The following is a 25,378-nucleotide window of genomic DNA, read 5'->3' on the forward strand; positions in this document are numbered from 1 at the left end:
AACTGCAAAGTTACAATCAATTATTTTTAAATTAATTATCTTCCAATCATGTTATTAATTGAGGTCCAAAAATCTATGATGGGGTTTCCTTTTATATGTAATGAAATATAGAGAGGCTAGAATTGGTTTTGAGGGGGGTCTGCGAATGGTTTGGGGCAGTTGTGGGCCTGCAAATAGTTTGGGGGGAGTGGTTGGGGGTCCGCTCTAGCAAAAAGATTGGGAGCCGCTGGTCTAGTGCATAACACAGATGTGGAGGAGCCTAGTCTCGTCAAATAGCTCGAACCAACAAATGAAGAGCCACCTCCTCAGTACTGAAAACAAATGACTGCCAATTAGGGACAGGCCTCTTGTCTCAGGGGCACCATCAGAAACTTTTGTACGCTCCATACTGCATGTCACAAAGTGCACAGCATAGATGCCAAGCCACACAAGTCTTGTGAACACTCCTGTGCTCTGGCTGCAGCTGGGTACAGGCATCTGAGCGAGATGTAGCACAAGGTGAGGGCTAGCCCCATGCAAAAACTGTACGCCACATTGTGCGTGTACTGCTCTCTACCTCAGTGGTTTTCCACCGGTGTGCCATACGAACTGTCCAAGTGTGCCGGGAAGTTTCCTCAATTTCCTCTCCCGGTGGCTCCACCGCAAGTGGAAAATTGACGACTCCGCATCAGCTGGGGCTCAACCAGCAAGGCTGCCTGAGTCCCATCTGCGTAGGGTTCATCAGTCCCCCCGCCCAGCCCCTGTGGTGACTCTTTGCAGACCCACCGTGAGAGGAAATGCCGATCCCTCAGGACCCCATTTGCACCAGGAGGCAGCTGAAATGCTGCTCCCACCCCAAATGAGCTAGTGGGGCAGCCCACCCCGACTCCCTTCTGCAGCAAGAGGGAGGGAGTATGGGAGCCTGTTGGAGCCGGGACACCGTTTAAATGCCACATCTTGGCTCCAAAAGGCAGACGGGGAGCGGAGCTGCTTTCAGTGGTTATTCGTTTACTCAACATCCCTTGCACGGCATTGAGCAGATTTTGAAAGCGTGTCTGTGCTCGGCGTTGAAGACAGTGCATTCTGTGGTGGACTAGATTAGAAACATGCACGCGTTTGATCCTTGTTTAGCTTGATGCATGTACAACTGTGTCGCAAACCTCTCTAGTAAGACCGTACCCATTACACTGTAAGTCAATGGGACGTTGACGAGCAATTGATTCAGCTGAAAAAAAGCCGGGGTGCCACGGAATTGTTTGTCTCACTGAAGTTGCTGAACAGGTTGGGAATCACTGGTCTAGCCACCTCCTTTGCTAGGGGAGGGTCTAATTTCTGCCCCAAAGTTCTCCCCTTCCCAGTGCTTCCACTGAGGTTGGACAAGGTGGGTAGGTCAGAGGAGAACTGACTGTTGACTACCCTTGCGCCTCTACACGATTTTCCAGCTCCCCAGCCCCAGTTCCAGAGAGGCATCTATTCCTTCCGCACACCAGGACAAGAGAAACTCTTTTCTTCCTGAGACAAATTGCTCCTGCACTCGAGAGCTCACCTCAGTTCCTGAAGCTGCGAGCACTTCTCAACAACCCTCGGGAGAAAGTGAGCATGCGTCGCTTCCAGCCCACACTGATTCAGCCTGCAGGGCATGGACACAAAAACACAAAAGGCAACTAATCAGCACACATGACAATCGGCCTAGCTCATGATTACCCAGGGCCTTGCAGCCAGCAGCATCCCAATGGCCTTTACCTGCAGACCAGATCTGCTCAAACCAAAGCTGAGCAGGGAATGGTGCAGCCTGCTCCTCTTTGATGTGCCTTGTATGGTGTAGAGTGGGGGAGATCATGGTCCTTCCACACCCTGGGTGCCTGTAGCTAGAAGTACCTGCATTCTCCCAGGCACAAGGACTGATTTCCCTGGCCAGAGCATGAAAGCTCCTTGCAATATCTACGTCATGCACATCCTTGTGAAGGCCAGCATCAAGCTGGCCCAGGTCTAATTCAAGGCTTCAACTTATTAAGGGTACCAAGGGAAAGCTAGTGAGCTCTTTTATTGGATGACCAGCCAGAGGGAACAGCTGCAAAAACACAACCAGATGCATCACTTCACCTGCTAACCACAGACTCCATCCTCTCTGTTCGACAGGGAAACCTCACGCCCACTTGAAGGAGAGCTTTGCCTTTCAATATCCTAGGAGAAGATGGAGATGACAAAACATCACAGGCCTAGACCTCGCTTGGCTCATGATACAAACTGTTCCAAATGCACTGTAGCGAGGGTCACTTTCCATAAGATGGGAGGAGCAGAAGCGTGCAGGCAATCAGTGTTTATTTGTTGAATGAACAGAAATCATCTGTCCCTCAGGACTTGACAGCAATCATCCAAGGCTGATTTCCAGAGGCACTTATTTTTAAAAAAGAAACCAAAACCAGTGGTGTGACAGATGGCAATTTTCTGTAATGCCTTGCAGAAACCTTCCTGGATTAAGGTAAATTTTACGGAATTGAGTCGTTGGGCTCCACTGTATAAAAGTACAGTTGTGTATGTGTTCCTGTAGGCCTGTGTGTAACTCTTCTAAAGCCATGACCAATGTAAATGTTGAGAACTTCAGAGACCCTGGGACAGACTCAATTTGTCCTGGGTGTGCTAAGTCTGAGCTAAGACTGTTCCGAATTTATGACAATGTTGGAGACATCCAGGTGGACTTTGAAGGATTGCTGGAGCCCATGCTGGAGTTGGGGGCCAGCTCTTCAAAGCTTATTCGCACACGTCAGTTCTTGTGCCTTTTTATTATGTTTTCTTTGCCATACTTTTGGTCTACACTAGACCTTACAGTAGATTGGACATATGCAATTCCAGTTACAACAACGTAATGAGAATCAACTTTTCTGCTATCAACTGACCTGGCCGTCCCCACTGAAGAAGGTCGGTGGGAGAATTTCGACCTCCCTTACTGCCCACAAGACTGAGCAGTACAGGGTCGACTGTTAACCTCTGATAGTTCGATTTCTCGCATTCCCCCTAGACATGTGAAATCAAATCCCGGAATACTGACCCTGACCGGATCGATCTTCCAGGAACTAAAGACGTACCGTCAGAATACATTCACTTGCAAAGGAAGGGCTGTAACTTAACTGTGGGCCATTACACCACTATTAGTCTCTGAAGAGAAAGCAAGCAGGCCTGCTTAAGCTGCCTGACTTTGCTGGTGAATTCACAGTACAACCAGGGAGCTGCGTAGCCTGGAAACAGCCCAGTCAGAAGGCAGAGATGCCCCCACCGAAGAGAGGTGAGAGCTGAGGAGCCTGAAGCCTGAGAGCAGGAGCCCTTCCAGGGCCATCAAGGGGGATTACAGGCCCTGGAGCTGTGAGAAGCCGTGGTCTAGGCTCCACCTACGTGATCTCTGTAACGTTCCCTTGGGGCTGGACAGCCAACTGCAGAAGGCGAGCGACACGTTCATCCCGCACCCACGGCTCTTTAATGCTGCAATGCAAAACACAGGCAACTGTTTTATTTCATAAGTCTTGGTTGGCTAAAGCAGGCCCAGCTCACCACCGCGCCCCATACATGTCTGGTTCTCACCACACCGTACGCAGAGGGGCTACCTCAGGGGAAGAAGCACAGCACATACCAGAGCCCGGGGGACATTAACCTCATTTCGCCTTCACCCCCAACAGTTCTTATTTTTCCCATCAGCTGTAATGGGAAGAGGGGCTTACTTTCCATCACGGGGTAGAAGATGGCAACTGTAAAACTGCAAAGCAGTTTGGAATAGGAAGTGAAGAACTAAGTATTCAAAGGAAATGTTGCAAGGATGGTTCTTTTTCCATCTCCCCCTATGACCAGAAGGCGTTCAATGGGCCATCTCCCTTTGAACGGTCCCTTGAGAGATGCATTAACTCCTTATCCCGAACAACTGGCATCACCTTAGCTTTCAAACCTTGAGTACATTTCTGAGACCCGAGGGAGAGCTCCATAAGCTCAAAAGCGTGACTCTTTCACCCATGCCCTCATCCACCTTGTCCCTCTAATATCCCGGGACCAACACAGCTATAACAACACTGCACTGGAATGGCGTGGTCAGACACAGTGTAATTATCTTGCAGGGGTTTGCCCCGATCCTTGCTCTTCTGAAGAGTACCATTGGATCTTTAATGATCTCAAGTAATTAATTTACTTGTATCTAAAAAAAATGGTTCTGCCAGTGGCACAGTGCCCCATAACTCCATGGTGGACACAAAGGATATGTCGACACAGCAGCATTATTTCCAAATAAACTATTCTGGAAGAGATTTTCTGGAATAGCTTATTTTGAACTAACGCAGCTACACACAGAATGCAGTTTGAAATAGCCCTCAGCTCTTTCGAATCACAGCGTCTACACACAACAGAGCCTATTTCTTCACAGAGCCGTTGGACCATGGCTTATCTCAAAATAGACTCTGTTCCCTGTCACACAGCCCCTCTTTCGAAACAGGCGCTATTCCTTGTAGCATGAGGTTTACCAGTTTCAAAACAAGCCGAAAGTTATTTCGAAATTCTTTCGAAATGGCGGGTGCGCTGTGCAGAGCCTTGGACAGTTATTTCGAAATACTGGCTGTTATTTCCAAATATCTTTGCCGTGTGGACCTACCCTCAGGGGGCAACTCAGTCGCAACCTCTCTGCCTTCCATACCCAGAAGGTCTGCCCAGTAGAACGGGATCTTAGCTTCTCAGAATCAAAGTGGGGTTGACTCCTAGAGCACCAGAACCATTCTGTACCTTATTCTCAGTGTTCCCAGACTCTTCCTCAGTCCCTGCAAAAGACCTTCCACCGCCCTGGTTGTCATGTTGTTGTTTGTTGAGCTGAAACCAAAAATCATTGGGGTGAAAAGGTTCAGAACATTGAAACACGAATGAAGTATTCATAGGCACAGTTCAGGCCAGGCCAGATTTCCCAGCGGTATCTCATTCACGCATTGGCCAGTCACATGAACCCCTTGCATCACTCCTACTGCACTCACTGGGAGCACCATGCTGCTTCCAATGCATACGGGGAAGTCCCACCCCTCCCCCACAGTGGCGCAACCTGTGCTGCTCTGGGGGCGGGGGAGGGGGACGTCTGCCCCGGCACCCACCATAAGTGGCACGGTGCTGCCGCCGGAAGAGGCAGGGGGGACTGGATTGACAGTGGGGCACGGGCGGAGCAGGGGCATAGAGAAGGCGGGGCAAAGGCACTTGGCTGATGCGCTCCCAGAATCCCCACACAGGTCGCCTCCGCGCTCACATGAACTCCGTCAAATCTGTGCACTTTTGCAGGAGAGAGGCCAGTCTTGGCAGGTGTTCTGGTTGAAAGTTGCACTCCGTTAGTCTGAAAGAATGAGGGAGAAACCGGTATGAGTCCCTTCTCAGTCATTAGTCCCTTTAATCCCAAACCTGCAGACGTCGCAGCATCTCCTGAGAAAACAGGAGGGGCAGACATCGCGTAAGTGCTAAAATGCTGAAAAACTATTTAGATAAACTCTTGAAGTGAGTTCTTTAATAGGCTACAACGCAGCCTATTCTGAGCGTTCTTTCACTCTGCCCTGCACAAAACACTCTCCTGTGAATGAATCCCAGTGATGGATAACTACTAATGATTAAGAGTTAAGAGGTGGATCATGAGATGTAGATTCAGCCACATTTAGCAGAGACAGGAGGGATGAAGAATTCCAAGAGATCAGAGCTACAGAGGGAGTAGCTTTTTCTCCCTTTCGCCTAAGGCAGAGGTGAGCAAACTTTTTACGTGGGACCCCAACTTTTGTTCCTGTAATTAGAAGGGCCCCCCAACTTGTCTCATGGAATCCAAGCTGGCAGAAATTTCGGTCGAGTTTATATGAAAAAAAATCCCCTTTCAGCAGATGTAAGAAAATAAGCCCGTAGGATGTAAAAACGTTACTAATTGGTACCTCAATGTGAACACTCACACATAAAAACAGTAACAGATTTCAACATTTTTAGTGAGATGGATGAGCCTGAGACCCAGCGGCCGATCACGCTGCGCCCCCCCCAAGTTTCACACACTGCCCCCCACTCTGCACACCCCGATCTAAAGGACAGAAGGAACCCACGAAGAAACGTCCCACGGACCAATTTTTTAAAAGGATCAATGATAATTATAGGCCTGGCTTCAATCCCAGGCAAGATAATGGAGCAGCTGATGATAGCCCCAATAAATAAAGAATTGAAGGAAGGTAATGTAATTAATGCCAATCAACGTGGGTTTACAGAATAAGGATTGTGTCCAACTAACTTGATATCTTTTTTGATGAACTTACAAATTTGGGTGATAAAGGGTAATAGGCTTCTACTGCTGTATGATGTTTTGATGAAAATAGTCAAAACAATGTAAAAACTGGCTAACCAGTAGTATATTTGGCACTAGTGTGGCCACAGCTGGAATAGTTCTGGGAAGCACAGTTCAAGAAGAATGTCCTTAAATTGGAAAAGGCTCAGAGAAGAGCCAGAAGAATGATTAAAGGATTTGAAAACAGGCAGTATATTACTCAATTCAAGGGGCTCAATCTATTTAACTTATCAAAGACACGGTTAAAGGGTGACTTGACTACAATGTAGGAAAACCTACATGGGGAACAAATATTCAGTCCAGCAGAGTAAAGGGCAGCACAATCTAATGGCTAGAAGTTGAAACCAGACAAATTCAAGCTATGTCTATGCTAGACTAAGGAAGTTGACTGCAAATACACAATTCTAGCTACAGCAATTGCGTAGCTAAAATCGATGTATCTGTGTTCGTCTAATTTGGCTGTCTATACTGGAGAAGGTCGACGGGAGAATTTCTCCCTTCGACGTCCCTTACTACTTGCATTTTGCGAGGAGTACAGGGGTCAACTGCAACCCCAAAGAGGTCAATTTTGCATGTCCATACTAGATGCACAAAATCAAACCCTGGAAGATCGACCCTGAGTGGGTCAATATTCAGGGTAGTGTAGCCCTGCCCTCAGGCTTGAAATAAGGCATTGCTTTTTAACGACAAGTGCAATTAACATTGGACCAATTTACCAATAGTCATGGTGGCTTCTCCATCCCTGACAATTTTTCATATTAGGTTAGATGTTTTTCTAAAAGATCTGCACTAAGAGTGATTTGGGGGACATTCAATAAGCTGTTGTATATAAGAGGTTAGATGAGATGATCACAATGGTTCCTTCCAGCCTTGGCATCTGTGACTATGCCATTAGTTACAGATATTATATAGGGCAACGCCCTTCAGATCTATCACGCTACGAGATGTTTTTTCATTCTTCTCTCCAAGGAAGGGAGCTCTTCTAGCTTCTTAAAGAAGATTAAAACTGACACAAAACAATTACCTCAGAATCTTCCTTGGTTCCTCTTCTCTTGTGAACTTGATGAGTGACACTGCCTTGGAGCACAAACTGCACAAAGATTGACACATGACTTTAGGATTCATTGGCTACGGACAAGCCTCCAAGAGGCCAGCCTTTTAGCACAATTGTCTGTGCAGAATATGTTTGCATTTAGTATGACCTTGCATGCAACTGTCCTAGGCATTCATTGGATTCAAGCCTCTCAATGGAAACCAAATGGCAACTAAACAATAAAGAACCACAGCAAAAACTTGCTTAGCAGATTTTAAAACTGGGCAGAATCAGTACCGCACAGAGACTGCATTTTTGCGAGGCACAAGAGAGACAAAAGAACTAACCCACGTTTAGTAAATCAAGGATTATTTTTGGCAAACACACAGAAATCAGAAAATTCTAAAAATCTATGTCTTCTAAAACTGGGGCCCATGAGAAAATGCACATGCCTCTATATTTGCATGCATAATGAGAAGATTTGCTTACATAAAAAGGACTTGCATTTACACTCTGCAGTAATTGTATAGCTCACTTCCTCATTGGCAAGCACACATATATGCATTTTGTAGCAATGGGTGGATGAACACAAAAAGTGAAGCTGGCTTCAAAATTTGGTGCAGTCAGTATACAAACGCTAGGATAATTAAGGGAGAAAAATTAGAGAAAGTCAAGAACTAGTGACAAGAACCCGTACCTGGCTTGAACTTCTGTTACATTTCTGCAGGTGGCGAGCGTGTTAATTAGATGCAGAACTCCATCCTGAGATATTTTGTTACGGCTGAGGCTACAACAATAGAACATAATGATTCAAATAGTATTAGAAGTCTTAGGTTACGCTTATATTAGGCAAAGTAAGTTGACTGCAGGTACGCAGTTCTAGATAGAATCAACATGGCTGCACTAGGTTTACTTGGCCATCCTTACTGAAGACGGTCAATGGGAGACTTTCTCCTGTTGATCACCCTTACTCCTCATGTCTCCCGAGGAGTACAGGGGGTGACTGCGACCCCTGAAAGGTCGACGTCGTGCGTCTCTTCCCGACATGCAAAGTCAAACCCTAGAAAATTGACCCTGAGCAGGTTGATCTTCTTGGCTGGTGGAGACATAACCTCAGCTACAGCCAGCTACATTTTGATACAGTTCAGGGCTAGACACCCATGGCTAGCCCGTGGTAGCTCACAGAGGCTCAAGCTGTGTGAACTTAGCTCTGGGAGCTGCTCACCTTGCATGGTTGTAGATCCCAAGGTCCTGCTCAGGGCAGAATCCCAAGTAGCATGGCAGCAGCCCTGCAGCCTGAGCCTGCACTAGCTGGCATGGCCAGCCATGCATTTTTCTTTGCTGCAGAGCCACAGCCTTGTCTTGTGCTGACATTTGGGCAGGATGAATATTTGCAGAGAGACAATGTCAGCGGTTTCAAATCTGCAGAGACTGAAGGGTCCATGTCCCCTTTAATGCTTGACATTGCCCGGCCATTAAGCATAACCTGTGGGGGCAAAATGCCCCCTTCACTGCACTGGCATCCCTGCGCTGAGGTGACTGAAAGGCTCGCCTTGCCTGAGCAGCGGCCCTGACATCACAAGTGGGCGGGACTTCCTGCGGGGAAGTCTCTCTAGAACGGCAGCTCTCGCTCAGACACCAGCCGCCGCAGAGAGTGGCTGAGTGGATGTGCGAGTTTTCTGTCCATCTGCAGAACAGGTACAGCTCACTCTCCAGCTGGAGATTGCAGCCCGCAGGGGCAGAAGCAGATCCAGCCAAAGCTGGGCTGTCTAGACAAGTCACAGAACTTCTTGCTCTTTTGTGGACTTTCTCTGTTCTGTGCTGATTGGCTGTTTGCTCCTTCCAATTTCTGCCCCTTTTCTAAAACAACAAGAAGTCCTGTGGCACCTTATAGACTAACATATTTTGGAGTATAAGCTAATGCTCCAAAATATCTGTTAGTCTATAAGATACCACAGGACTTCTTGTTGTTTTTGAAGATACAGATCAACTTGGCTACCTCTCTGATACTTGCCCCTTTTCTGACCATTTGCCCAGTCTCTTCTATGGCACGCCACTTGTGACACGGCCTGCCTGACTCACACTTGCTGCTATCCCAGTACAGGTTGAACCTCTCTAGTCTGGCACCTTTGGGACCGGAGGAGAGAATTTGCCAGACTACAGGAGGTCAATATTGTCTAGCAGCATTACCAGCACTTCCACTGCTCGCTGGGCTCCTAGAATACATTTAGGGGTAAATTTACAGCTAAATATCAGCCAAGAACACAGAGAGCCAGGACTGGTGGTTGGAAACAAACTTTATGGAACGGTAACAGAGAGTAAGCCGTGCTAGTATATACACTATCAAAACAAAAAGCAGTCAAGTAGCACTTTAAAGACTAGCAAAATAGTTTATTAGGTGAGCTTTCGTGGGACAGACCCACTTCTTCAGACCATAGCCAGACCAGAACAGACTCAATATCTAAGACACAGAGAACCAAAAACAGCAAGCAAGGAGGACAAATCAGAAAAAGATAATCAAGGTGAGCAAATCAGAGAGTGGAGGGGTGGGGGGGAAGATCAAGAATTAGATTGAGTTAAGTATGCAGACGAGCCCCCATAGTGACTCAGAAAGTTCACATCACGATTTAAACCATGTGTTAATGCTCCGAATTTGAATATAAATGTCAATTCGTCCACTTCCCTTTCTACAAAGGAGCGATAATTTCTTTTCAGTAACACACATACCTTGAGGTCATTGACAGAATGGCCCATTCCATTAAAATGTTGATTAACTGGTTTGTGGATCTGGAGTGTTTTGATGTCTGTTTTGTGCCCATTGACCCTTTGTCTAAGGGAGGTAGAAGTCCGTCCAATATACAAAGCATCTGGGTGTTGTTGGCACATGATGGCATATATGATGTTAGTAGAGGAGCATGAGAAAGTGCCCGTGATTCTGTGAGTAACCTGGTTAGGTCCAGTGATGGTATTTCCAGAGAAGATATGTGGACAAAGCTGGCAGCAGGCTTTGTTGCAGGGAAAGGTTCCAGGACTGGTGTTCCTGGGGTATAGACTGTGGCTGTTAGTGAGGATCCTCATGAAGTTGGGAGGTTGTCTGTAGGAGAGAACAGGCCTGTCACCCAGGGCCTTCTGGAGTGTGGCATCCTGATTAAGAATAGGTTGTAGGTCTTTAATAATTCATTGCAGTGGTCTGAGTTGGGGGCTGTAGGTGATGACCAGTGGTGTTCTGTGCTTGGCTTTTTTGGGCTGATCTTGGCGTAGCTGGTTTCTGGGTATGCGTCTGGCCCTGTCGATTTGTTTTTTTACTTCTCCTGGTGGGTAATTCAGGTTTATGAATATTTGGTAAAGTTCTTGTAGTTTTTGGTCTCTGTCAGTTGGATCAGAGCAAATGCGATTGTACCTACGAGCTTGACTGTAAACAATGGATCTAGTCACGTGTGCAGGATGGAAACTAGAAGGTAAGGTAAGTATAGTGATCAGTAGGTTTTCGGTACAGTGTGGTACTGATCAGGCCATCCTTGATTAGTACTGTAGTGTCCAGGAAATGTATCTCTTGCATGTTGTAATTGAGGCATAAGCTGATGGTGGGGGTGTAGATTGTTAAAGTCTCTGTGGAATTCTTCTAGAGCCTCTGTACCATGGGTCCAAATCATAAAGATGTCATCAATGTATCTTAAGTAGAGGAGTGGTAATAGGGGACGAGAGCTGAGGAATCGTTGTTCCAGGTCAGCCATAAATATATTAGCATATTGTGGGGCCATGGGGGTGCCCATAGCAGTTCCACTAATCTGGAGGTATAAATTGTCCCCAGAACGGAAATGATTGTATGTGAGAACAAAGTAACAGAGGTCAGACACCAGACTGGCTGTGGTGGCAGGAACTGCTATGGGCACCCGCATGGCCCCACAATATGCTAATATATTTATGGCTGACCTGGAACAACGATTCCTCAGCTCTCGTCCCCTATTACCACTCCTCTACTTAAGATACATTGATGACATCTTTATGATTTGGACCCATGGTACAGAGGCTCTAGAAGAATTCCACAGAGACTTTAACAATCTACACCCCCACCATCAGCTTATGCCTCAATTACAACATGCAAGAGATACATTTCCTGGACATTACAGTACTAATCAAGGATGGCCTGATCAGTACCACACTGTACCCAAAACCTACTGATCGCTATACTTATCTACACCCTTCTAGTTTCCATCCTGCACACGTGACTAGATCCATTGTTTACAGTCAAGCTCGTAGGTATAATCGCATTTGCTCTGATCCAACTGACAGAGACCAAAAACTACAAGAACTTTACCAAATATTCATAAACCTGAATTACCCACCAGGAGAAGTAAAAAAACAAATCGACAGGGCCAGACGCATACCCAGAGACCAGCTACGCCAAGATCAGCCCAAAAAAGCCAAGAACAGAACACCACTGGTCATCACTTACAGCCCCCAATTCAGACCACTGCAATGAATTATTAAAGACCTACAACCTATTCTTAATCAGGATGCCACACTCCAGAAGGCCCTGGGTGACAGGCCTGTTCTCTCCTACAGACAACCTCCCAACTTCATGAGGATCCTCACTAACAGCCACAGTCTATACCCCAGGAACACCAGTCCTGGAACCTTTCCCTGCAACAAAGCCTGCTGCCAGCTTTGTCCACATATCTTCTCTGGAAATACCATCACTGGACCTAACCAGGTTACTCACAGAATCACGGGCACTTTCTCATGCTCCTCTACTAACATCATATATGCCATCATGTGCCAACAATGCCCAGATGATTTGTATATTGGACGGACTTCTAACTCCCTTAGACAAAGGGTCAACGGGCACAAAACAGACATCAAAACACTCCAGATCCACAAACCAGTTAGTCAACATTTTAATGGAATGGGCCATTCTGTCAATGACCTCAAGGTATGTGTGTTACTGAAAAGAAATTATCGCTCCTTTGTAGAAAGGGAAGTGGACGAATTGACGTTTATATTCAAATTCGGAACATTAACACATGGTTTAAATCGTGATGTGAACTTTCTGAGTCACTATGGGGGCTCGTCTGCATACTTAACTCAATCTAATTCTTGATCTTCCCCCCCACCCCTCCACTCTCTGATTTGCTCACCTTGATTATCTTTTTCTGATTTGTCCTCCTTGCTTGCTGTTTTTGGTTCTCTGTGTCTTAGATATTGAGTCTGTTCTGGTCTGGCTATGGTCTGAAGAAGTGGGTCTGTCCCACGAAAGCTCACCTAATAAACTATTTTGCTAGTCTTTAAAGTGCTACTTGACTGCTTTTTGTTTTTATGGAACTGTGTGAAACTTGGTTACACCCATAATAAGTGATCATCCAGCTAACTCAAATGATGCCAGATTACAGGTGTTCCCAGACAAGAGAGGTTCAACCCATAGTTATGTACTGGTGTGTTCCACCCCTTCTCCAGGCCTGTCTTGTCTATTTAGGCTCCCTGGGGCAAGGACCGGCTCCTACTCTGTGGCTCGCTAGCACAAGGGAGTCCCGGATGTGGCTGACCTTAAGCATGGCCACAATGTGATTAATTATAACACGAAGTAATAAAAAGCTCCACTGTTCTGCCTTGCTGAGGGCCTGGTTTGGATCCCACTGAAGCCAGTGGAGAGAATCCCATTGATTTCCCTGGGTTTTTGATCAGATTTCTCCATGATCGCCAGGAAGGGCTGCACAGCCCATTGGATCCTCGGCCTTGCCAATGAGACTGGACAAGGGTGACCACTTGTCCCACATGCACTGTTTCTTTGGAGGCACTCCTCTCCACGCCGTCCCCACTCCCCCACGCCTTTTGGTGATGAGCCCAAGGACAGGGTTCTTACTTCAGCGAGCAGGAAACATGCATTTGGAGCAGGTGATCCAAAAGGCATTTCAGCCCCTCATTGCCGAGCTGGTTCCCAGAGAGACTGCAAGAGAAGAGAACCAGGTGGAAAAAAGAAAAACCACCAACCAAAGGCAGACACATCCCTCTGGCAAGAATGCTCCCTTGCTGGGGTTCCCAAGTACTGAACAGCCAAACACAGCCCAGGCCAGCACCCTGCCCAGCAGGATGTGGTGGAAACCAGAACCACGGATGTCCTACAAAACAGGGCACTTACATTATCTTCTAGGAATTTGCTACCCTGTCACCCAGGCCTCTGGCTAGTGGTGCAGAACAATTGGTTACCTTCTTGCCACATTACCCAGCACAGGTGGTCTTCAAAGAAAGCATGGGCACTTATTCAATCTAAGGGCTCAGATAGTGGAAAGCATCTCTTACAGGGCATAAAATAGGCTGTTGAGTCCTTTTCTGTTGAAGTCGACCCTGATGCAGAAATCCAGCATCATCTGGACCATGCAAGCTCTGCTTTCACCTGCCTGAGACAAAACTATTCACCTCCTGTCATGAATGAATGCCTGTAAAGGGTTCAGCCCAGAGAGAGTGGGTTCTCTGTTGGCAAACACCCAGGTGAGCCAATGGGGAGACAGAGGGATCATTGTTGAATTGAAGCCATTGCAGGCTGAGAGGTCTATGTCCACTGGCTGGAGCAGAGGGAGGGAGAAGATCAACATGTTTAATCCTAAGCTTACTGGCTCCTTACACTTACCCACCTCCTCTGACACAAACAACAGCCATAGAAGACAAATGTCCATCTCCAGCTGGAAGTCACACCTGCATGCAGTTAGGCTGTGATCTGCCGTGATTCTCTTACATAACGGACTCTTACTCAGGGGAGGCACCTATTCCCTGAGGCTCTCTATGCAGCAATGTTATTTTGAAATAAGCTAGTCTGGAAGGTCGTGTCTACATGTGCATTCTTCTTTCGAAAGATGTATGCAAATGAGGGAAATCGAAAATGCAAATGAGGTGCATATTTGGCACCTCATTTGCATGTTTTTATTTCAAAAGAGCATCTTTCGAAAGACGAAAACCAGTGTAGATGCTGCTCCTTCAAAAGTAAACCACATCTTTGAAAGAGTCCTTCTTCCCATTAAACAAAGGGAAGAAGGATTCTTTCGAAGATGGGGCTTACTTTTGAAAGAGCAGCTTCTACACTGGTTTCCTTCTTTCGAAACAAAATTATGCAAATGAGGTGCCAAATATGCAAACATGCACCTCATTTGCATTTTCAATTTCCCTCATTTGCATACCTCTTTCGAAAGAGGAATGCAAGCATAGATGCACCCAAAGAGATTTTTCCGGAATAGCTTATTTCAAAATAGCACATCTGCACAAAAATACATATCAAAATAGCACTCAGCTATTTTGAAATACAGCCTCCACATACAATAAAGCCTGTTTTAGATTAGACACCTGGATACACTGTGGCTTATTTCAAAATAGCCTCTATTACCTGTCTACACAGCTTCCTTCCAAAATATTTATTCCAGTATAGGTGCTATTCCTCATAGAATGAGGCGTACCAAATTCAAAATAAGCTATCCGCTATTTCCAAACAGTGGTTGCGTTACATAGACAAGCGCAAAGTTATTTCAGAATAGCAGCCTTTATTCCGAAATAAATTTACTGTGTAGACGTATCCTAACAGATCAGCTCCCCTCAGTAGGTATCCAGTGTTCCTTTCACTTCCCTCTTTGCTTGTATGCTGTTGGGTACTGAATACGCAGACATGGTGAACGCATGGGGCTCATGAGCACATGTAGGCACCTATCTCTGTCCACCCATCCTTCTCTCACTGGCTCAGTTCACCTGCATTTCAAGGCCACAGTGAAAATTCAAAGGCCACTTACTCCAGTTCTGAGAGACGATCACATTGTTCAAGGATGTGGCAGAGTTCTTCAGCCTCATTCTGGCCAATACTGCAGTCAGTCAGCCTGTTTGAAGACAAATAAGTGAGAAAGAAACAGCATTTGAAATAGATCTTGTAGGAGAAAGAAAGCCTGAAGCCTGGGACTGGCCTCTCTGAGGCTTGAACCACAGTCAGCAAGAGTTACAATCAGCTCTTGCCAGAAGCAGATGTTTGCCTATAAAGTCAGTGTCCAGAACACAGACTTGGCAGCAGGATAACTATCACTGCGTTACACTGATCTAAGGCTACATCTACACTGCTCTGGAAAATTGACCTTCTCAGGCTCGATCTTCCAGGGTTTGATTTCGCACATCTAGTTGGGTTGTGCAAAACTGACCCATCGGGTCGACATCGATCCCTCTATTCCGCACATACTGCGAGGCATAAGGGAGGTTGACAGCACAAACTCTCCTGGTGACCTTCAGTGACGATGGCCAGGTAAGTCAATTGCAGATATGTTGATTCTGGCTACACGATTGCAGTAGCTAGAATTGCGTATCTGCAATCGACTTACTTGCCTAGTGTAGGCATATCCTTAGCCTTGGGGTGGAAAGTTACAATTCCCAGTTGCTTGCTCGGACAGCAGCCTATGGGCAATATCGGTGTTAATGAACAAGCCTATATTGTCCTGCCATTGATTGCAAAGATCTTTGAAAATATTAACTAAGCCTTTGTGAGGTTGGCATTGATTACCGCTGTCTCTTGGGCAGGGCAACTGCTACAAAGAAGTCGCAGTTTGAGTGTCCGTTGTGTGACACCTTGAGTTTGACTTTCAAAGGGGCTAAGGACCCACCGCTCTAATAAATTTTGCAGGAGTGACAGGCCCTTTGAACATCACACACAAGGGATTTTAAAGTGGAGCACCCAGAATTAGAGGCCCGTTTTGAAAAATCGGCTACTGGTGACTTGTCTAAGGCCAGGTCAACACTAGACCTTAAAGTTGATTGTAGGAATGTAATTCCAGCTGCAGTAATTGCATGGCTAGAATTGATTGATTGACACTCGACTTGCCTGGCCGTCCTCACTGAGGGATGTCGACGGGAGTAACTCTCCCATCGAATTCCCTTACTTCTCACGAGATTGCGGAGTAAAGGGCTCAACTGTCAATGCGTGATAGGTCAATTCCATGTGCACCTTCTAGGCATGTGAAACTAAACCCTTGACAATCGACCCTGACAGGGGTCAACCTTCCAGGTGGTGAAGACTGACCCTAGGTCAGCGGTCGGCAACCAAACTAGCAAGAGCCATTTTTTTCAGTTCGGTAAAAAACTCAATAATTCAACAGCCGCAGTGAATGTGAATACGACCTTAATAGATAACGTCAAACCGGTCTTTTTGTAACCCCTATTTTAAGAGCAGCGCACACAATGATTTGTGATGCGACACATGTTTACTGATGGACGTTCACCAGTGTATTTACATACTCTATTCCGTCACACTTTACATGTGTGTGTTTGTACCACTGTCTTCCTGACTTTCACTCCTCAACTGTCTGTCTGCAGGATGCGAGAGGGAGTTATCCAATATTTTGAGATTATATATTGCTTGCTATTTAGAGATGAGTTGTTCATTTTTGGGCTTTTAGACATTCACCATTTATTGAAAATAATCAGGAAGCAGTTTTTGTTTTGTTTTATTTTTACTTTGCAATTATAGCATCAGGAGCCACAAAGAAGTCCTTAAAGAGATGCATGTTGCAGATCCTTGAACTAGGTTCATATGAGTCACTTGCAAAGCTGCACATAGAACCCAGGAGTCCTGGCAACTAGCCCTCTGCTCCAACTGGTCAACGACAAGATCTTCCAGGAATACACCCTCCTTGTCGTGAGACTGAATCCTGGACTCTTACATGACAGTTACAGCTACATGGTTCTGCCCATTCCAGAAGTCACAATTATTCGTACTATCTATGCTAAAAATATCAGTAAGGGTTACCCAATGCATGACAGAAATTTTATCCAGGCTAGTATTTTGCCAAATGTGGGTTTGATGTTATTTCAATACACGCTAACATTTATTTTCAATGAGTGCAAAAGAAGCAAATTTTTAAATAGATAATGTATGCTCCTACCTGCAGGATGCTTCCTGGCTGTCTATCCTCCTTGCTAAATGCAAAAAAGCATTTTCACTCGATCTATAGCAAACACAAGCAAAATTAGTCCTTGCATCCACAGCCACGCTCTTCCAAAAGGACAAAGCAATCAATTCAACGATGGCTGATTTTCTGGGGAGAGGTCTCAGTTCCTTACCTGACTTCTACTTCTCTGATTCGCTCACACAGATTGAGGGAGCTGGCCAGTAAGAGCGTGGAATTTGGTGAGAACTTGTTCTGCCTAATACTGGAGGAAAAATAAATAAATCGACCTTAGTCTCCGAGAAAGGTTGGTTCCATTCTTGCAGAATTTATTGTTCACTTCCACAAACTGCTGTAGCTTCACGGATATAAAGCTAGAGCAACATAATAATGAATCAAGCCCCTAGTTTGGATGTGTGATTTTTTTTTAATTGCAACTGCCACGTACACCTACACTACTGCAGTAGCTGTGTGCGTGCATGAGTTGTAGATATGTACACCTATGCTTTTGGAAAGTGGCTTCTAAGCAACTTCTCCAATGCTCTATGGCAAGTCAGTGTCCCGCCTTGGGTTAGAAGTCAGGAGTTCCAAGTTCTTAGCTCTTGTTTTCATTCTTACACATTTCCCAGTACGCAAACCCTAAAAGACTCAAAAGTTTGCATTTTTTTTTAGATGTACTGAGGAGCCTGATCCAAGTCCAGCAGAAAAACTCCCAGTGACATCAGTGGACTTTGCATCAAACCCCAAAGCTTATCAAAGAAGCCAAGCTTCACAAGGCCCGAGTCTATAATACACACTTTTGCCGATAGAGTTTTACCAACTAGGAGCACGAAAAAAAATCCCTCTTCCCCAAAACTGTCAAAGCTAGACCAACAAACCCCCATGGACACCCAAGTCTGCCAAAGGAAATTTGCTTTTATCAGCTTAGCTCATATGATTTGGGGAGATGGTTTGGTCACGCAGGTGCAAGAACTGCTTCGGCTTGCTTTCTCTGTGCCTACAGTAGAAGGCTCTGCCACCATAGCTCTAGCAGCCAACGCTTGGACTACATCTACACTACAGCAAAAATTGGCTTAAGCTCTGCAACTCCAGCTACGTGATCAACATAGCTGGAGTCAACGTACCTTACGTTGAGTCGCTGTGGAGTCTACACTTTGGAAGTAGAGGGCAACAGGAGAAGTTCTCCTGTCAACTTCCCTTACTCTTCTGCAGAGTAACAGGGTTGAGCGGAGAGTGATTGGTGGTTGACTTGGTGGGTCTTCACTAAAGCCGCTAAACTGACTGTTGATGGATTGATCTCAGAGCATCGATCTGGGCTGTGGTGCAGATGTATCCTTAGTGTACACAAGGCCTGAGTCTGCAATAATTGGACTGGAAATCATGAACAAAGGAAGTGTGAACCCTCCAGCACTTTGGCTTTTTGAGGTAAATACATGAGAACAGTCTCTCTTGTAGCATTTCAGGATCTGGAGACCTGGTTGCAGCCAGAAACCAAAGGCAGGGGGAATGTATCAGCTATTCAGCTCAGAATCTTAAAAGAGGGTCCGTCGGTGTTTGGATTTGAAAAAAGGAGAATTTCTGAACCTGATCTGCTTCTACCTGTGTTAATTTAGCATGATGCAATGCCTTATAATGGCTGATAGGACACACTGCAGCATTACAGCTTTCAAAATGAATGTTTCACAGCATTCACTAAAGCTATGGCCCAAGATTTTACCTCAGCAGCTTCAGACTGTGCAAATGTGGAAGAGACACTAGCAGCCTTTCAATGCTTTGATCACTCAGTGCATTTCTAGATAATCTGCAAAGCAACGGAGAAAACACATTGTAGTAGTAGAAATGTTTCCAACAATACATTGCAGTTGAAAAGTATGCACTTTTGCTCAGAAATCCTTCACTTCAAGTTGCATTATTTGAAATATGGGAATTGCTCCTTCCCAATAAAAAAGGAACAGCCAAGGAGACTCTTCAGAAACAAAAACAACTGTACACGTGATGAGAGACCACTAGCTGCTAGATCATTAGCTTTACAAATCTCTTCCTGGGTTTGGTACAAAAATCACTGGGTAAGGGTCTGGAACGCAGGTCAGCAAACCCCGGCACAGGTGCCAAGAGTAGCGCACGAGCCAGTTTTAATTGGCGCACCAGGCAGGAGCTCAGCCACAACATATTTTCAAGGATCGGGAGGGGAATGATGAAAACGCAATGGGGGAAGATGATGTCAAAACCAACGAGCATACCCAGAACACTAGAGGGATGAGGGAACAGTGGGATAGCTTCCCCCAATGCACTGCTGCAACAGTTGATGTTAGGCAATGTGTGTGTGGCAGCAATGAGGCGCACAGTGTGGTCAAAATCGAACCTACACGTTCCAGAATTAGAAAATCGATATAAATAAATTTGATTTTATCTCATAGTGCAGATGCAGCCTCATTCTATGGGGAATGGCGCCTATTTTTGAAATAGGTGCTGTTAAGTCAGGGAGTAGATCCTATTTCAAAATTAGCTATAGAGCTTCCAACGGCTCTATGTCAGAATAGGCTCTATCCGTGTAGACGCTGTATGTCGAAACAGCGAAGTGTCTGTGTGTAGCCACATGATTTTGAAATAAACTATTCTGCAATAGCTCTCCCAAAATAGCTCATTTCGAAATAGGGCTGCTGCGTGGACATCCCCGAAGACGGCTTGGGGAACAGAAGGGTGTGCCAGCACTGCATGTGTCGTGGGAAATTTCCACAGCAATTACCAAGTTGCAGGAAGCCAAATTCTGCTCTCTGGCGAACTAAGGTCAAAACCGGAGTAACTCCACGGAGGTCACGGGGAGGGTAACTACGTGTATGTGACTAGATGGATGAAATTCACCTGGAGTGCGCTGAGATCATGTGCATGCGGGGTTGAGGGAGGTGGCGGTGGGGGGAGAACCACAGATGGAGGAGCCCCACAATTCTTTGCTGCATTCCATGTTGAAGGCTGCAATGGGGGTGAATCATAAGATTTGCACTAACTTGATGCCTTCCCTCTATACAACTGGCAAGCACTGCAGGCATTACTCCAGCCTGTAGGCTGGGAGAGCAGTTCTCCTGGGAGGAGGGTCTTGGTGGCCCTGGCTTGGGAGGATGGATTTCATCACACCAGGCTCCCCACAAAGTTCAGTTACTCAGGGCCAGAACTTAGCTGCTGCAAACAGGTATAGTGCTGACGGAATGAACAGTGACACCGATTCACATCAGCTGAAGATCTGGCCCACTGGTTTTACGCAGGCTGATTTCACTGTGCAGGTGCGTATGACAGCCTGAGGCAGACACACACTTACACGATGCTCGGCACTTACTCAAGTTCTGTCAATGCAGCACATTTTCCCAGGATCTGGCACAGCCTGTCCATGTCCTCGGGACCCACTGGGCATTCCCTAAGACTGAAACAAACAGCGTACTCATGAGCCACAAGTTTCCTTTCTCCAGACTCTTGTTTCAGGCCATGTTGCTAGCCTGGGGATCACAGCCCAGCCTCAGCTCTCTTAGTTACCACCTTGCTCAGTTTGCAAACTTTTGGAGAGTGACGGTTTTACTATTCTAAGTGCTTGTCTATATTGACAGGGAGATCGACCTTCTGGAGTTCAATTTCGCACATCTGGTAAAGACACTCGACACTGATCTCTCTGGGGTTGTCAGTTGACCTCCTGTGCTCCTCTTCTCATGAAGAGTAAGGGAAGTTGACGGGAGAAACGCTCCCATCGGACCTCCCTCGGTGAGGACAGACCTTACAGTCGACTGCAGATACATCGATTCTAGGTACACAATTGCCATAGCTAGAATTGCAATATCTGCAGTCAGCTGTAAGGTCTAGTGTAGATCAAGCCTCAGTCTTGTGCGCCAGATCCCTGGCCAGCTGGGTGGCTTGACTCACACCAGCTGAGGATCTGGCTCTGGGTGGCCCCAGTGCTGTGAAAAGGTTGAGTGGAGCTGCCTCCTTGGCAATAAAAATTCCTTTCTGAATCAGAAAACCTTTTCCCCAGTCCTTCTCAGACCCCTCCAAACAGGGCTGGTACATTATTTTCTCTCCATATGGGGCTTTCTTAATGAGAGTTACGGTTACATAGGGAAGGAACAGAGTTGTGAGAAGGCTTATGTAGCTGGGCCTTTCCAAGGCCTTCTCCTTAGCTGGCCTGATCCCCTGCTGCCTTTTACTCAACAGTCACGTACACCAGTGCAAAATGGGTATTGCACAATATGTTCTGTGTAGAGCACTGGTGTGTGCAGAGCATCCCAATTCTCACCTTAGCAGGTGTAAATCACACCATGACAGGCAATGCAGTTGAGAATCAGGCCCTGAATATCCCTATGATTACGGGAAACAGCTCCACCACAGCCAAGCCAAGGCACTTTCCAGGTTGCACAGAATACTGTTTCCTTCGGCTTGGGCCAGGTCAACTGAAGTCAGTTGTAGATAAGCAATTCCAGCTATGGCAATTGTGAAGCTGGAATCAACTTATCTGGCCATCCTCACAGAGGGAGGTCAGTGGGAGACCTCCCATACTCTGTGAAATATTGAAGAGTACAGCGGTCAACTGCTGACCCCAGCTAGTTGGATTTCGTGTGCCTCTACCAGGCCTGCGAAATTGAACTCTGGAAGATTGACCCTGAGCAGGACAATCATCTGCATAACGCAGACATACCCTTAACAAACTACTTCATTTGAATTATGATTCTCTGTGTATGTCTGGGCAGGGCATAGCATGATACCCTATAGGCCAGATCCTCAGTTGGAATGAATTGTCATTGACTTTAGTGGAGACTTGCCAATTTACATCAACTGAGGATGTGCTCTGTAGACGAGCATTTCAGGCATTAAGTGGACGAGCACCCAAATCGCTTTTCATTGCAGTGGTGGAGGGGCTGGGAATCATTTAGAAAGGTCTGTCCAGAAATCCTCTGAGTTCCTGAACAGTTGTGGGACGTCTTGGTCCTCCCCCATGCTAATGCTCTGAGAGCTGTGAAGGACCACTACAAGGCTAGAAAGAGCTGTTTCCATGGGATGCAGAATCCGGTTCCCCATCTCACTTTAGGATGAGAACTAGGCAGTGCATGGTGAGACCCTCTTGGAGAAGGTGGTCTCTTTAAATGATCGTAACCCATACGGAGCTTTTGTGCCATTTCTAAATGAACAAAAGGGAGCCAGATCAGAACGCCGCCATACCGAAAGCAGCAGTCTCTCTCGAAATGGGGTGAATGAGCTGGGAACCTTCCCGCAGATCTGCTGGTCCTGCTGGTCCTGGGGACAGAAGTTTTGTTCCCATGTCAACTGCTGCAGCCTAGGGGTAGCTGACACCCCATACCGCACTCCATACCATAGGGCAGTGTTTTATGGCCTACAGAGATTCCGCCAAGTCCTGTGGGCAGGAAGGTCCTTCCACACCAGCCTTCGCGGGCCCCTCCACCCCACCAAAATTGAAGCACACATAGTCCACAGAAGTGAAAAGTCATCCGCCCACCCTCATCCATCCAGCACCCATGGCCTTTCAACAGGTGACCCAACAGGAAGCAACCTACATTCTCTATCACCCACCGCTGATCCTGCCACCCCAGCCCACTCATTTCTGTCTGCCTGCCCGCACCTACACCATCCAGCTGCTCCCTGCCTCCACTATTCCTGGCCAGCATTGAGAGCCAAAAATATCCTTGATTTTTCATGCCCTCTGGATACCACCCTATTGCAAAATGAACACCTAGCTATGGGGATGATGAACAGGCATTGCTTAGACAGACAGGACAGGATCTTTACCTGTCATTTCCCCAGAAGGTTAATTGGACCGACTGAGCATTTCCCAGGCTGTAACCAAAAGAGAACACAATGAACGTGCTGCCAGGAGAGGAGTACTCACGTTTTCTGGACTGAAAGCCCAGGTCAGGAGTGTCAGGCTGCACTGCTGTGGGGAAAACCCAGCCAGAAGAGCCCAGAACGTACCTGAGGTCTATTGACTTAATACGTTCCAGAGCAGATAAACACTGAGCTAAGCCAAGCACACCCCTCAGGGATATCTGATTGCCACTCAGCCTAGACAAAGAGATGAAATAAAACCGTTGTCATCAGAGGATTAAAACCCCTTTTCCTCCTCATCGTTAATGATTCTTACAGCGCCCTAAGACACAAAAGAAACAGTCCTTGCGCTATCGAGTTTATGGTCTCAGTGCAGCTGGAAGAACTACTGTGGACAGTAGCATAAGCCAGGCTAGCGTGTGTCTGCCTAGGCGAGGGGAAAAGCACGCTCCCAGCTGCAGTGTAGGCGTCCTCCAGGGCAGGGGTCATCAGCCTCCGGCACACGTCACGCTTGGCATGCGAGCCGCTCTTCAGCGGCAGCAGCTCAGCCCCACCCCTTCTCCCCACAAGCAGTAGGGGTGCAGAGAGGGCCGGGCAAGCCCCGCCCACGACTACATGGTGAGGGGCACGCACAGGGCCTGTGCTGCCCCCTCACTTCTTGCCTCCTCCAGGTGGTGCAGCCCAGCACCTACCAGTGCTCTGTGCAGCCCAGGAAGCTGCAGCCCGGTAAGTCACTTTGCTGTGTGGGGGCGGGCTGGCCCAAGAGGGACCCTGGGGGCAGGGGCTGGCCCACGAGGGAGCCTGGGGGATGGGGGTGGCTTTATTTGGGGTTCTGGTCCCACTCAGGCTGTGCACCTGGGTTCTGTGGCAAGTGTCTGTGACTAAGGGTGGGGCCGGGAGCTCTGCTGCCATTCGTCACCTGCCCTCCCACCCATCTGTGCAGCTGTAACTCAGGCCAAGTGAGCGTTCCACAGATTAGGTGGCAACCATTGCCCCTCCCCTTGGGCGTGGGTGGGAGATCCCAGTGTGGCAGCCTGTCAGACCCCCTTTGCACCGGTTTAAACAACTACCTCTGCGGCAAACCCAAGGTGGTATTCGGCCAGATATTCTAAACAAGCTACATAATGACGAGGCATCACTTACTTTAGGGAACTCACTGCCTTCAGCTCTGGAAGGAGAGCAACCAGCATCCCAACTCCCTGGTCTCCCAGAGAGTTATTTGACAAACTAGGATTTAAGGAAGACATTTATTTTTTCAGTAAGCAGCAAATAATATAATATTCAGGCCTGCCAGGAGAGCAGGGGGCTGCACCAGATTTCTCAGATCCCTTCCAGTCCTGCAACACTGACTCTGTACTATACCCAGTTTGGTCCCTTAAGGCCAGTGCCCAAGGAGCAGAACTGTGGCAGCCTGTGTTGCCTATTCAACCTCCTCCTCGCCTTTTTTGTCAAGTTGACATATGGTGATTTACACCAACCCTACTTCATAGCATGGACCAGGCCCCAGTAGTAAATCACAGAGGGCACCAGGCCAGTGATGGGGTCCGGACATTACATCTCTAACTCAAAGGCTGTCAAATTTGCTCCTGCTGCCAGGAGTAAGTCCACTGAAGTCAACGCCATTATGCCTGCGTGAGCCAGAAGGTTGTGCTCGGAACTCCCTCATCGTCTTACGCCTGCTCAGTGGGCTCTGGAACACATGGGTGCTTCTCATCCTCAGAGCTCCGACATCCACAGCCATCATGAAGATCTCAAACTGGCCCACCTGTTACCCGGTCCAGCAGAGGAACCAAGGCACACTCCTCCTCCCCCACGCAGCCAGAGCTTGAGCAAAGCCAGGCTGCCCCTCGATTAACAAAAGACCAGCTAATGCTACCAACCACCCCCTAACCGGCAAAGCACTGCATCTTCATTTAGTTAGAAATGAAGCTGTTGTAAGGTGGACTATTAGCAAGTTTAAAAAGTATGAGTGGCACTAGGACTGTACATAGAGGTTGAAAGCTTACATTTCGGCATTCCGCCTTGGAAAGGTTGCTGACCCTCGGCCAAGGGTGCGGAATACCGATGATTAGAACAAGCACGTGAACCTGGCTCTCCCAAATCCTAGGCAAGTGCCCTAACCAGCAGTCTATTGTAGATCTCTCTCGTTCTCTCGCTCCCCACACTGGAAAACACCTCCATCCCGCGCCTGAACTCCCCTCCAAGCAGCTAAATCTTCCACAGAGCAGAGTTGACAAAATGACCTTTTTTGACGGAATAAAAGTTTTGTCAAACTACCAGGGAATAAACTCCTTGTTTGCCCCTGGCCTGGGTCAAGCAGGAGCCACA

The 25,378-nt window shown here is 47.1% G+C and overlaps 1 protein-coding gene across 1 annotated transcript in view; it reads right to left on the minus strand.

Moving 5' to 3' along the window:
- Positions 1-25,378, minus strand: part of NLRC5 (NLR family CARD domain containing 5) — a 118,202-nt gene that overhangs the window by 28,474 nt on the left and 64,350 nt on the right. Inside the window, exons 19-35 of the mRNA XM_075009053.1 lie at positions 24,194-24,277; positions 23,198-23,287; positions 23,015-23,062; positions 22,430-22,504; positions 20,565-20,648; positions 18,951-19,034; positions 17,409-17,498; positions 17,231-17,293; positions 15,101-15,184; positions 13,192-13,275; positions 8,029-8,118; positions 7,323-7,388; positions 5,240-5,323; positions 4,735-4,818; positions 3,370-3,456; positions 2,083-2,163; positions 1,526-1,609 (exon numbers count right to left, since the gene is read on the minus strand). Coding sequence (XP_074865154.1) covers positions 1,526-1,609; positions 2,083-2,163; positions 3,370-3,456; positions 4,735-4,818; positions 5,240-5,323; positions 7,323-7,388; positions 8,029-8,118; positions 13,192-13,275; positions 15,101-15,184; positions 17,231-17,293; positions 17,409-17,498; positions 18,951-19,034; positions 20,565-20,648; positions 22,430-22,504; positions 23,015-23,062; positions 23,198-23,287; positions 24,194-24,277 — 1,362 coding nt within the window. The remainder of the gene's footprint in view (positions 1-1,525; positions 1,610-2,082; positions 2,164-3,369; positions 3,457-4,734; positions 4,819-5,239; positions 5,324-7,322; positions 7,389-8,028; positions 8,119-13,191; positions 13,276-15,100; positions 15,185-17,230; positions 17,294-17,408; positions 17,499-18,950; positions 19,035-20,564; positions 20,649-22,429; positions 22,505-23,014; positions 23,063-23,197; positions 23,288-24,193; positions 24,278-25,378) is intronic.

This window comes from Carettochelys insculpta, chromosome 14 (assembly GCF_033958435.1).
Source record: "Carettochelys insculpta isolate YL-2023 chromosome 14, ASM3395843v1, whole genome shotgun sequence".
Taxonomy (NCBI): Eukaryota; Metazoa; Chordata; order Testudines; family Carettochelyidae; genus Carettochelys; species Carettochelys insculpta.